This window comes from Hevea brasiliensis, chromosome 15 (assembly GCF_030052815.1).
Source record: "Hevea brasiliensis isolate MT/VB/25A 57/8 chromosome 15, ASM3005281v1, whole genome shotgun sequence".
NCBI classification, from domain to species: domain Eukaryota; kingdom Viridiplantae; phylum Streptophyta; class Magnoliopsida; order Malpighiales; family Euphorbiaceae; genus Hevea; species Hevea brasiliensis.
The window spans coordinates 55,934,127-55,947,456 of record NC_079507.1 but is presented as its reverse complement, the minus strand read 5'-3'; the positions used below and the strand labels follow the sequence as shown (position 1 = coordinate 55,947,456).

General features: G+C 29.6%; 2 protein-coding genes and 1 pseudogene across 2 annotated transcripts; 2 read left to right on the top strand and 1 right to left on the bottom strand.

Moving 5' to 3' along the window:
• Positions 1-3,780: 3,780 nt before the first annotated feature.
• Positions 3,781-4,792, top strand: LOC110665079 (uncharacterized). Its single transcript, XM_021825069.2, has one exon. The coding sequence runs from the start codon at positions 3,833-3,835 to the stop codon at positions 4,592-4,594; it is 762 nt and encodes a 253-aa protein (XP_021680761.2). The 5' UTR covers positions 3,781-3,832; the 3' UTR covers positions 4,595-4,792.
• A 3,217-nt stretch (positions 4,793-8,009) lies between these two features.
• On the bottom strand, positions 8,010-9,945 carry LOC110665080 (pre-mRNA-splicing factor SLU7-A-like; annotated as a pseudogene).
• A 1,694-nt stretch (positions 9,946-11,639) lies between these two features.
• Positions 11,640-12,371, top strand: LOC131173982 (uncharacterized). The gene has a single exon (XM_058136962.1). The coding sequence runs from the start codon at positions 11,749-11,751 to the stop codon at positions 12,196-12,198; it is 450 nt and encodes a 149-aa protein (XP_057992945.1). The 5' UTR covers positions 11,640-11,748; the 3' UTR covers positions 12,199-12,371.
• Positions 12,372-13,330: the final 959 nt, after the last annotated feature.

Below are 13,330 nucleotides of genomic sequence, written 5' to 3'. Positions count from 1 at the left end.
AATCAATTTGGTACAATAAGCATACCTAATTAATTTTTACTTCTTATATTTATAGACTAAAAGTCAAATAGCCATTATAGCTATCTGTAAGAATTTCAAATATTTGATTAATATCCTGAGATTTTCTCCTTAAAAATCTACCTTATCATTGATTGGTATTGTTGATACTCGGTAAGGTTGGTGCTCGATTTATCAAGCGAGCATCCACACTTGCCTGTCAAAGAAGGTTGGTGCTCTGACTTTTTAACCAAATGCTAATACTCTGACTGTCACATTAGATTTTTTAATTGAGCGTTGACCATTTGATTTAATTTTAGGCGGGTAGTATCAATTATACATTTTTTTTAATATATACAAGTTCATATTATTGAAGAAAAGCAATAAATTAATTCCAGCAACTTTCAGTGCTTGAATATTGTGAATGCAAATTATGGTACTTTTTTTTATTCTTTTTATAAAATGATTTTTTTTTTTTACCATCAAGTTTTTAACTCATTTTTTAGGATTTAACCCAAAATCGTTTAGAGTGGAGAAAGCAAATCCATATAGCTGATCCCAAATTTTTGGATAAAGACCTAGCTGAATTGAGTTGAGTCGAGTACCATCAAGGTTTTTAAGGAGCGCATTGATATTTTTTCTGCTGATTACAATACCAATTAATCCAGTAACAAGTAAAGAAGAACTTGCTCAAAAGTTTATTGAATTGCTTGCTTTATAAACAATATTCTTAATTGACCACAAATCTTGCAATTGTAAGTTGCCTTCAAGCATTTCTTAATTCAATTAAACAGGAATCATTTCCTTTAATAAAGATGTAGCCTATGACTTGGCCATTATTCTTTAGTTGAATAAACAATTATCATATACAAAGGGATATTAATGCAAATTAAAAAACAAATTGTATGATATAATAAAAATTAAAAATGAACAATTTGCAGGGTTGATAGTTCTCATCAGGATGGAAGAATTTGTTCTTCCATATCACCATTTCTATCAAGTCAAGAGACTAAAGATAAAATAATGGGAAATTTATATTATTTGATACTTTTATTTTAATAAAATTAATTATTTGATCTCTTTATTTTAAAAAATATAATAATTAATCTCTATATTTTTATTTAATTTATTCTCTAGTCCCACTAATCATTTTATGTATTAATTTGATATTATTCAGTTTCTATAATTTAAAAAATACAACTATATACTTCATCTATTTTCTAAATTTTGAACTCCATAAAAATAATTTATCTTTTTTTTTATTATATTGATTAATAGAAAAACTTGATAAAGAGACTAAGGCAGGAAAAACACATGAATTAAATAAATATATTTTTTTTTTCTAAAATAATCTAATTAGGCGTAAATGGGATTTATTCTCTACTCATCTCTTTCACTTCCACGTCATGGGATATTCAAATATATCTCATGTATTAATTCTTTATAACATAGATTTGAAGAACATGATGATGATCATCATCAATATTCCTGAAATATTTTGTGTCAACTTTTTAAGATAAAGATCTGTTTTTTTTTTTTTTTTTTTTTAATGCATTCAAATTTGTACTTTTGAAGCATTAAGATAAAGATATTTGAGGATTGAAATTAACGCTATAATTTGGATGCTTTGCCCGTGATTAAAGATCAAATTTATCACACAATAATATTATTCTCTAATTAAATTATTATTATTACTAATTCCGTCCACTTTTATCTAACACTTTTTAAAATTATTTCATTTAAAATTATATATTATTTTAAAAAAATTAAGGTGCATTAATTAATATTTTTTTTCCAATTTGTCCTTAATTCTACTAAAGTACAATAATTATTTTGGATAATTTTCTATAACTCATTTTATCATCTTTCTCTCTTTCTTAATTGAGTAAGATAAAAGGGTAATTTAATCAAATTATCAAGAATTTTATTATAATATAGATCATTTAATTGTTTTTTCAATCACTATATACGGAAGTAATATTATTATTATAAAATAATAGTAATCCCCAATCTAATTTTTTTAGATAAAATTTGACAGTCCATTAATAAGAATAATAAGATGAGCACGATATAATGATTTCATAAAAGAAAAAAAATATAAATATAGATAATTAAAATATTTTATTCAGAGATTATTTAGATAATGATAATTGGTTCTTTTTGGCTTTGGACAAATAAATAAATCTTTGACAATACTGTCTTTTTGCAATCTTGTTACCTCTATGGCCCACAGAAGATGTTAAACCACCAAACGTCAATTGAGAAATATGTTGTACTATCAGACTTCATTGATAGAAGATCATTACCCATACAATCCATGCTGCATTTCGAATTACCAAGTAACCTATTCAAATATTGAAAAAAAAATAAAACAAAACTCGTTAAGAGAGAAAGACAAAACCCTAATAACAGGGAGAAACGGGACTCCAATACTGGAGAAAAATAGGACCCAATACTGAGGAGAGAACAATAGATCTGTCCCTAAAGGACACAAATTTGAGAAGAGAAACTTAAATATGTTCCAAACGGACATAAATATGAGAGTTTATTAGAAAAAATTAACAAAAAACAATAAAAGGAAAATGAGAATGATATAAAGGTAGCAACCGATGAGAAATTCATTGGTGACCACTAAAAAAAAGAGATCTGAAAGAAGAAAAAAAGGAAAAAAAAAAAAAAAAAGAGAGGAGAGAGGAGGATAATCCTCAATCTAATTAGTTAACTTTTATGATGCTAAGTTGTTATTCTCATGAAACTCTAGGTATTTGGATTATTGTCTAATTAAATTATTATTACTATTACTTCTATCCATTTTTATCTAACACCTTTTAAAAATTATTTTTTTCAAAATTATCTGTCATTTTATGAAAATTAAAGTGTATTAATTAATTTTTTTAATTTATTCTTATTTTTATTAAAGTAGAATAATTATTTTCTACAATTTTCCATAACTCATGTTATTTTCTTCCCTTCTTTTGTGAGATAAAAAGTAATTTAGTTAAATTATAGAAAATGTTATTATAATTTAAATTATTTAATTACTTTTTTAATTGCAGTACGGGGGTAATATAATTATAATTATAATAATGAATATAGTAATCCTCAATCAATTAGTTAACTTTTATGATGCTAAGTTCTTTATTCTCAAGAAACTCCTAGGTATTTGGATATGTTCCTCATCCCTCTAGATAAACTGTACCAAGTCCAGCATATAGTTTACGCAATTATTATGCTCTCAAGAAGCTTTCAATTATTTTGAAAATATTTCATGGCATAAATATATATCCATGGAAGGCCACTTACGCCTAAATCCAATTTTCAACTTCATATACTTTTAATATAAATATATGTCAAATGATAATAATTCAGCAATTAAATGTCAATGTGTTAATATGAAAAAAAATGCAAAAAAAAAAAAATTCTAGATATATTTTTTTTTCTATTTTTAAAAAATCTCTAATTTTCCGGCGCAATCATTGTCATATATAAAGAAACCATTCAACAATGGTACACTAAAGCCCTGGAGAGTGAAAATTCGTATATATTCTCATAAGTGGGACATGGTGACCCAAAAATATATATGCCTTGTGTCTGCCCTTTAACACTTGTAAACGTAAGGATTCCTATGCACACTATCACTTACCACAATCTCCAATTTATCATCACGAAGCATAATTCTTTACTTGGCTTCAAGTACACGCCAATAATTACTCATTAAACCTAATTAACAACCCTAATCCAAATCTCCATCAAAATCAAATCTCTATAAATATTCATTCGCACATACAATTGTTAGAAGGAAAAAAGAGAAAAAAAAAAAAAAAAAAAAAAACCCATGAAGTATAGTGAGATATCCCACTTCAGCCACCCTCTACACCCCTTGAAATTTGAGTACTCGGAATTCCCATTCAAGTGTGATGGCTGCAAAGAAGTAGGGATAGGGTCTCGCTACAAATGCTCCAAGTGTGATTTTGATCTCCACATGCACTGTGCAATCCCTTCTGCTTCAATCTTTCATCCTTTCTACAACAAATGCTCCTTTCAGTTCCTGTCTCGACCTCCAGGCGATAAGCCTCGTTACTGCAATGCCTGTGAAAGGGACGTCAATGGATTTCTCTACCATTGCAACGATTGTGGATTTGATCTTCACCCATGTTGTGCAAAGTTGCCAATGGTGCTTGACGATGGAGAAGTGAAGCTTTATTTGTATAGGAAAGTGAGTGAAACCTGTCACAAATGTGGACGTAAAGGGAGGAGTTGGAGTTACAGGTCCTCATGCAAGAAGTATAATCTTCATGTGGCTTGCGTTAAGGACATGTTGGTGGAGAATTGGGCAGGTCTCTACCTTGAAAGATCAGATCATCATCGTGGGAATACAAGTAGTAGCTATGCCAATGGCAATGGTAGTAGGAAATTGGAGAATAGAATTCCCAGCTTAAAAAATGCACTCCAAACCCACCACCGGAAAAGCAAGGGTAAGGTGCAGAAATGTTGTGAGATGGCTGGATTGGCTGTGCAATTTGTGATCTCCGCCGTGCTCGGTGATCCGACCACCATTATTGCTGGGGTAATTGGGAATTTGATTGCAAGAGGGTGATGGAAGTGTAATGGGGGAATATTGGAATATTTGGTTTTCTTAGTATAATTATCTTTGCAGGGAATGTTTGGGAGTCTTTGGAAAAAATATCGGATAAAGGGGTCCATGCATATGTGGCTTTTTCGAAAGGCATACATATGTGACTTTAATGTGAATAAATTCTACTTAACTTTATGCTCTTAAATAGTTTTTGTTACTTCTCATTTTCTTGGATACCATTTAAAGCAATTAAGCTATTAGGCCTAATCAGGTTTTAGTTATACAAAATTAGTTATAGTTTTTTTTAATTTTTTTTTAGCCTGCGATTATATATATATATATATATATATATATATAGATATTATACTTTTGAGTCTAAATTTTAACTTAAATTAAAATATGAATTTGAAAAATTAACTATGGTCAGCCTCACCAAGAGCACACATTTGCATGTCACTTTCTGCTCAACGTGTAATGAAAAATAGACAGTGCTTCATATGCCCCTTTTTTATCTTGTTTTTTATCAGCTTGGCAGCTCCAAGATTACGGCCAATTCATGCACGTAAGTGGAGTGCATCCTCTCCACGATGTAGGAGTTTTTGTTTTAGGGATATGGGTCTCGAATCTAGGTATTCTAGATTAAAGATGGCAATAGGTCGATTTTTTATGGTTACCCAACCCGATTGAATTTTAATAAAACGAGTTTATATAGTATATAATCAGGTTAAAAATGAATTTAGGTTGGAAAAATAATATCCGTGACATGTTTGAATTTTATGTATTGGGTATCCGTTACTCAAATACGTTTATATAAATAAATAATTAAATTAAAATATATATTTTTTAATAATAATATTTATAAATTTTATATTTTTTACATTCAATAAAATAGAATTTAAATATTTATAAAATTTTTAAAATATAAATTATGAATAAAAAAATATTTTTATGTGATTATTAATTAAATATATATAGAATTAAATGGATTCAAGTATTTTTCGAATAATAATAATCGAGTTTAGAACAGATTTAGGTAATTGAAAGTAAATTTTAATCGGTTTTGAAATGGATTGAAAATTTTGATAATATTACCAAGTTCAAGTGGGTGATTTTCATAGGTATCTTACCCGTTACCACCCCTATACTAAATGAGTGATATGTTTTACCAGGTTAAACTAGGTACATTTATATACATTAATTATACATATAAAATAATAATTGTGAACAATAAAAAATCACAAACTTTGCATTGTAATAACTACCTAATAACTATCATAAATTCATGTTATATTTATTTTAATCATCTATATATAATCCATCAACTTATCTCTATTATGCCTAAAAAATGCTTATCTTATTATTCAACTATATAATTTAACTTATCAAATAATTTAATTTTTCTATAAAAAAGTTCTTTGAAATATTAGAGGAAAACTAATGATTATAATTAATATAGTTATTCGGATTGGGATTAGAGGTGGCAGAGAAGTAGTAGTATCGAGCACCAAATTCAGGTAAAGTTTTTTTTTTTTTTTAAACTAATTAATTAGAAAACATAATTTAAAAAAAAAAAACCCTTTTTCCAAATGCAGATCCAAATAAAAAGTTCTATGGGATGAGTACCATTAAAAATAGACAATATCAAAGTACTTCAACTTCATTTTATATCTCATGTTCACATATCAATGCAGAAATAGTGCTACGTTTCTTTGTATTTTAATTTTTTAATAAAATTTCATAAAAAAAAAATCAATACAGGATTAGTGGTCAAGCTTTGGATTTCAAGTCGCTGGGCATCCATGCTTGGCTGGCATTCGATAAGGGATAAGATATTCATATGCAAGCAGCTCCGTCCCAATCAAAGAACACAATTATGGAGGATTATAGCAATGAAAAAACTTTCAAGAGAGCTTTTGTTAGAACAAAGCGAAAGACAAGTTGAATATGACTGTGCTGGACATATTATAAAGGGGTAGAAAAGATTTGCTTCAATAATTATTTATATTATTATAATCAGTATATCAATTTAATGATAAAGTTCTTAAAAAAAAATGTCATTAGACTATACTTTTAAAAAATTACAAAATTGATATAAGATTATTTGAAGTACATTTTTTTATTTAGGTTTGCTTTTTTGCCTTTGGTTATATTTGGCTTCATCTACATGTTTCTTTGGATGTGTTATAGTTGGTCTTCTGATTTAGCATACTGCATAGAGATGAAGAGTTGTTCAAGTATGCATGGACGCAGGAAAAAAAGGTCATATCATATGTGATCCCCAACCCTCTGAAAGTTTTCTTTTGCATGTATATTTTTAAAAATTTATTTTATTTTAATTATTAATTAACCCCGCAAATAATTTTTATTACAATATAAATAATATGAGATATTTGAATTTTTATTTTTCATCAGTTATTTAATAAATTTTTATAACATTGACATCCTCAAAAAAGTATTTTAGTTTAATTATAGTAGTTACTCTATTATGGTATTTGTTTAATATATAACATTGATTCCTACAAAATATATAAAAATTAAGTTTAATTAATTATTTTTTAAGGTTGAGTGGATGAATTGGCCACATTTAAGGACATGTGGCTTCATCACTGCATTGATCCCACAAAGAAAGTTTTTTAACTCTCCCTTGCCCAGATGTGTGTTAATTGCTCTCTTTCTTGCTATTTACAGAAGACTGTGCTTCCCAAGAGCAAGAATGAAAAAGATGTTTACATTAAAAACCACAACCACACAAGTGTGTGGGGTTCATGGTGGAAGGATCATCAATGGGGCTACATGTGCTGCAAGCAGACAATTCGGAACAGCTATTGCACAGGTGCTTTTGAAATTAAGGCTGCTGAGGCTGCAACTTTGCCCTTTTTTTTTTATAAGTAAAACAATTTTTTAAATAAATTACTAAAAAAAAAACTTAGTATGTAACATTAAACTAGTACTCGGTCATTAAATCTTCCAAAGACATCAATTTTAGGCAAAATATGTTAAGTTTTAAAAAAAAAAAAAAAATAGAGAAGTGCACCGTATAAAACAGACCAAGACAGCTAAAAGGAATCGAGACAACCAGCAAAAGGATTACAAAAGGATTGGTTGAGGGTTTGTCTTCGGTTGGATTCTATAGTCTTCTGGGCTGATTGTTAAAATTTGGTTTAGCTTGGTTAAGATTCAGTTTCGGACTCTTCTTGGCTGCTGGTGGTTTCTGCTAATTGCTTTTGTGTGATTTCTTAGGATCCTCATTTTTGCTTGGTTTTGTATCTGTTGAGTCACCACTGTTTTGAGGTTTTGTTTTGCATTTATTAATTAAGGCTATTAGTGATGTAATTTTGGACTACCATATTTTACTTGATTTCAACTTTTTTTTTTAATCATATTTTTACTCTTATTTATTAAATATAATATACAATTCTCTAACATATACTTGACACAAAATATATCCATTTAAAATTTTATTACATAAATGAAAAAAGATATATAGAAATAGAAATACTAAGATATAAACTAAATTAACTTATGTTTTCTAATAAAAAATATCTTCACTGGCAGCATTGCCATACTTTTTCCACAATTTTATCCCTTGTTTGGGTCTTCAATTTCTCCTTTATGATCTTATAATTCTTATATAGCAACTCTGCTTGGGATGGAGCTGCCTGAATTTGAATATATTGTCCCTTGTTAACTACCTCCCAAGCATGGATGTTCAACTGCTTGAACTCCAAAGCTTGACCACCATTTCTATATTGGTTATCTCCCTCAAAAATATTAAGAAGAAAGTGTTGTCAACATGAGATATAAAATGAAATTAAATTACTTAAGATATTGCTATTTTTAAGAACACTCACCCCATAAAACTTTTCATTTGGATCTGCATGTGGAAGATGATCCTCACGCATTGATCGGCTTTTGGGGGCATAATGAGCAGAATTAACATCAAGATTTAAAAGATATTTTGCTATATCCTTCCGAATACACAAATTCCTGTAAAAAATTTTCGGTTATAATTTAAAAGATATTCCTGTAAAGATATGTTGCACAATCTTAACGGTTGCATGTTTTAGGAAATCATACGAACTTTAATGACAAATAATATAAATTGTTCCAACCTGACAGTCGCTGTGCTCCCACCACCAGTTATTCGTGCACGCTTCTCTACCTTTGCAAAAGCCATTTGTTTGCTGTCATCAACATTGGCTTCATCCACCCTCAAATCATCTCCGTAGTTGTTCTCATCACTAGCCAGAGCCTCATCGTTTTGGTTGCTATTTTTCCCTTCCAATTTCTTAAGCTGTTGTTCCTTCAGATGCTTCCTTCGAGCTGCATCACGTGCTTCATAACTCTCAACAACACGGGCATAATTTGATGTATTGTATCCATTCCATCGGTCACGCTTGCCATCATAATCAAGCTCGAAGGACTCTATTTTTTCATCTGGCGCAATGTGTTTATTAGTCCTTTTTTTTTCCCCCCTTTCCGAGGTCTTTCCATGCATGACTTTGCATCATGTGTCATGGCTCCACAGCTGTAGCAAACATGCAAGTGTAAATTATTGTATTCCTAATAGTATAAGTTAAAATGCATATAATAAAGAATGAAAGTAAAACCACACTAATTCTTTAATGATAACAATTCATCTGAGGTATAAAAATTATTTAATCGCACACAGAGATAGAAATAAAAAGGAAGAACTCACTTTTCACATGCACCCTTCCTGCGCTTTTAAGCTTGATAAACTTTTGCACCTCTGTCATACCATGATTTTGAATAATTTGGATCTGATTTCCGCTTTCTTTGATGTCTCAAGCTCTAAACATAAAATAAAATGACAAGTCAAGATTCAACCTTCATATGGAACTTGTGACAGTCCTAACACAGAAAGAGAGACAGAAAAAAAAAGGGCCCTAGAAACTTACTGGTTTCTGAGAATTATCAAGATACCAAGGAGGAGACGACATATACTGAGGAATATGAGGATTAATCTCCCTTCCATCCTCGTCAACCTCAGCAGGTGCAAGCCCTGCCTTACGCGCTTCTGCCAATTCAATTTGCTTCCTATGATCCTCCCTAGACTTAAATGCAACTGCAAGGCAACGATAAGACAAGCTAGTTAGCTTCCCATGCCTTGTGAACTCCAGGCAGATTAAAAACTAGCATAATACAACTTTGAGTAATACTATTAAGTATCCAAACAGAAAAGTACATATGAGATATTGAAGAGAAACCATAAAAATACCTGTTGCTGTTGCCATGTTGGATCCTGTAAATGCGAAAGAAGCAAACTCAAAGATTCCAGTAGGTAATTTTGACACACAAACTCACAGATTTTGTACCAATTCTGTCAAAGAATTGTTGCAAATTCGATGAGCCTCTACTACCCTTCCAAAAGGCCACGAGCTTCAGCTTTTATAGGGGAAACAAGTCGGCCACTATGCAAGCCTATTTTTAATTGGATTTGTTTTCGGTTTACATCACGGAATTTTTTTTTTAATAAATTCTTAATCTTTGTAACTAATTTTTAATGAAACCCTGGAGAGAGAGAGAGAGAGAGAGAGAGAGAGAGAGAGAGAGGGTGTCGGCGGCGAGGGGGATGAGGGTGTGACTTCCTTGTGAGGCTTGGGCTTTCATTCATGGGCTTCGTCCTAACCTTTAGCATAAGTGGACCCATGATATTGTTTGAATTTAAAAATTCTGATCTCTATACCAATTTTTATATTAGCAGATAAATACTTAATTGTAAATATATAAATTGTGAATTTTAGATAAAAATAGCAAATTTTGAGCAGATTATAAAAATAGCAAATTTTGGGCAGATTCAACAATTCAACTGAATCTGGCTTAAAAAGCAATTTATAATTCATTTCAATATAATCTATCTAAAATATAAAATGACATATAAAATTAAGAATTTAATTTATATCAATTCGACATTTCAAATGATTCAATTTAATTTTGATAATTTGATTAATTTAATTTTTAATCTAAAAGTTAAATTTATAAAAATTACTTGATTTTAATATATTTGAATTGAATTGATTAATATGACTTTTAATTTAAAAATTTGTAAAAATTATTTTTAAAAAATTAATATCTTATCCAAAATATAACACACATATATATATAAGTTAAATCTAACAAAAAGCTTCATAAGAAAATATCACATACACTAATAAAAATACTTAAAAAATTACTATAGGTCACATTTTTTATTATGTTTATTTTTAAATTTATATATAAAAAATAAGTTATTATGTTAAATATTAATTTTTTATCTAAATATTTTATAATTTGAAGTGTTAAAATCTTATGTCAATTATTAAAATCTAAAAATTTTGTTATTGCATTTTAAAAAATTTTAAAATTCTTTTAAATTTGCAAATTTAAAAATTATAAAACTATATTGATCATATTATATATTCTTAAAATTTATTATTTTTTTAATTAAAATTTTAACTCAAACCCACCTGATCCGATGAGCTGTTTACTGCATATAGTTCAGGATACATCTAGACTCTCTTATGATCTAAACATATAATATATATATTTATATGGTCGGTCTGAATCCTTTATTTGGAGGAATTTTGCTGCAATTTTCACGCGCCGGAAGCAAAAGGTTCACAATGATATAGTCATGCATAGTACCCTACCAGACTTACGAAATTGATATTGGCCCTCCAATTTCAGTCATGCTACCAATAGTAACAAGGCCACCAAGAAAGTTCCAGCAGAAAGGTTTTGGAATCCAACAATATCATGGTCTCTAAACCATACCAGAGAAAAAAAATATTCTGGGAAGACCAATGAGTGGTCAACACATGAGGTCCACAAGACCAAACCAAGCATAATTTTGATTTTGATAAGCCCCCATTGCTGGATCATCAGTCTTACATTCTAGAATGAAGGAATTATCCAAAATCGAAAGTGCCCCAAAGAAAATGACTGTAAATAATTAGGTATGATCCAATTTATTATATATTATAATGCTGAAATTAAGAGAATTTTGATAAATCAGTGCAATTGGATTAGATTATTCTTTTGTTGAATTTAATTTAAACCAGTCAGACCTGTCAATATTATTAATGATTTAATTAATTAAGCTATAGACCAAAACCACTATATATATACATATAGATTCCCACAAGTGAACTCAGACACCAAGAAACGGTGTAAAAATGGGTATTTGCTGCTCACATGAAATAACCTCAGCGGCCACAGCAAAGCTCATCCTCCAAGATGGCCAGCTTGAGGAATTCTCTTACCCAGTTAGGGTTTCACAGATACTGAAAAGAAACCACAGCTCTTTCATATGTAACGCTGATGATATGGACTATAATGCCTGCATTCCAGCCATTGATGGTGATGAAGAACTTCAACTGGGTCAGCTTTACTTTGTGCTGCCTGTCAATTGGATAAATAGTCGGCTTAGCCCTCGTGATATGGCTGCCTTCGCTGTTAAAGCAAGTTTGGCTCTTAAGTCCAGTGGTGGACACAAGATTTTGCCTGGGAAAAGAAGGACTGTTCCCATGGTTTATGCTAGTAACAAGAAGGCTGTGGATTGTAGTGGAATGGTCGGCGGTGGCTGTGGTGGTTGCGGTGACGGTGACAGCCACAGTGGAAAATGATTGGAGGTGAAGAGGAAAGGGAGGAGCGTTGGTCGGAGGAGAAGTAAAGTATATAGACAGAACTTAAGTGTCATCACGGAGGAATAAGAACTTTTGTGAAAGTATTCTTTCTACAAATTCTAATCTCTGTAATTAAGTCTTATATGCTTGTAGACATTTTAAAAAATAATTGTACAGAGAATGGTTATATAGAATAATTTTTATGTTAAACATTTCCAATAAAATATAATTGGAAAAGAAATCAATTCTCATACTAGCCAGAAATTATCTGCACCAGATGTAACTAACCCTAGAAAGATGCATATAACAAGGGGCACACGCTAATGATAATGAAAATGAAAGGATATATTAAATAATAAATAAAGAATTTAATTATTGTGACGTAATTAATATTGTGTGCATGGGGAAGAAGTTTGGGAACTTTGGAATGTCGTTGAAATGTTAAATTCTTTTAGTTTATAAAAGTAATCTGATTAAGATTTGAATTTATTTTCTTTTATAATTTTAAAGATAATTATAATATTAATAAATTAAAACTTATTAATGTTAAAATATATATGTTAAACTGGTATAATTACTGTAGCTTAATTTAGTGTAATTACTGTAGCTTAATTTAGTGTACCATATCTTATGGTTACAAGGTTGAAGATGCCCATGTAGTATTTGGCATTATCCAAGGGAAAGCACCTGTAGTAGAGGTGTTCGGTTTCGGTTCGATTTAAGATTTGGCTAAGAATAGGAATCAAACCGAAATTTTAGTACGGTTTCGATTCGGTTTTTTATTATTTCAGTTTCGGTTCGGTATGGTTCTCAGTTCTTCGATTTCAGTTCGGTTCGGTACGATTCCGGTTTGATTCTCGATTCTCAAAATAATTTTATATAATTATTTCTTTAAAAAGTCATTCTTAAATTACCATTTAAGTTTTAAATTAAATTATTAATACATAATATATCATAAAATATATCTTTTAGCTATACATAAATTATAGACTATTTAATTATAAAGTGTATATATAATTTAGGTTAAATATATTATATAATATAATAATATAAGTATATCATGTAATATATATTTTAATTATTTATTAATCATATGATATTTAACTATAAGATATAAATCTAATTAAGAATA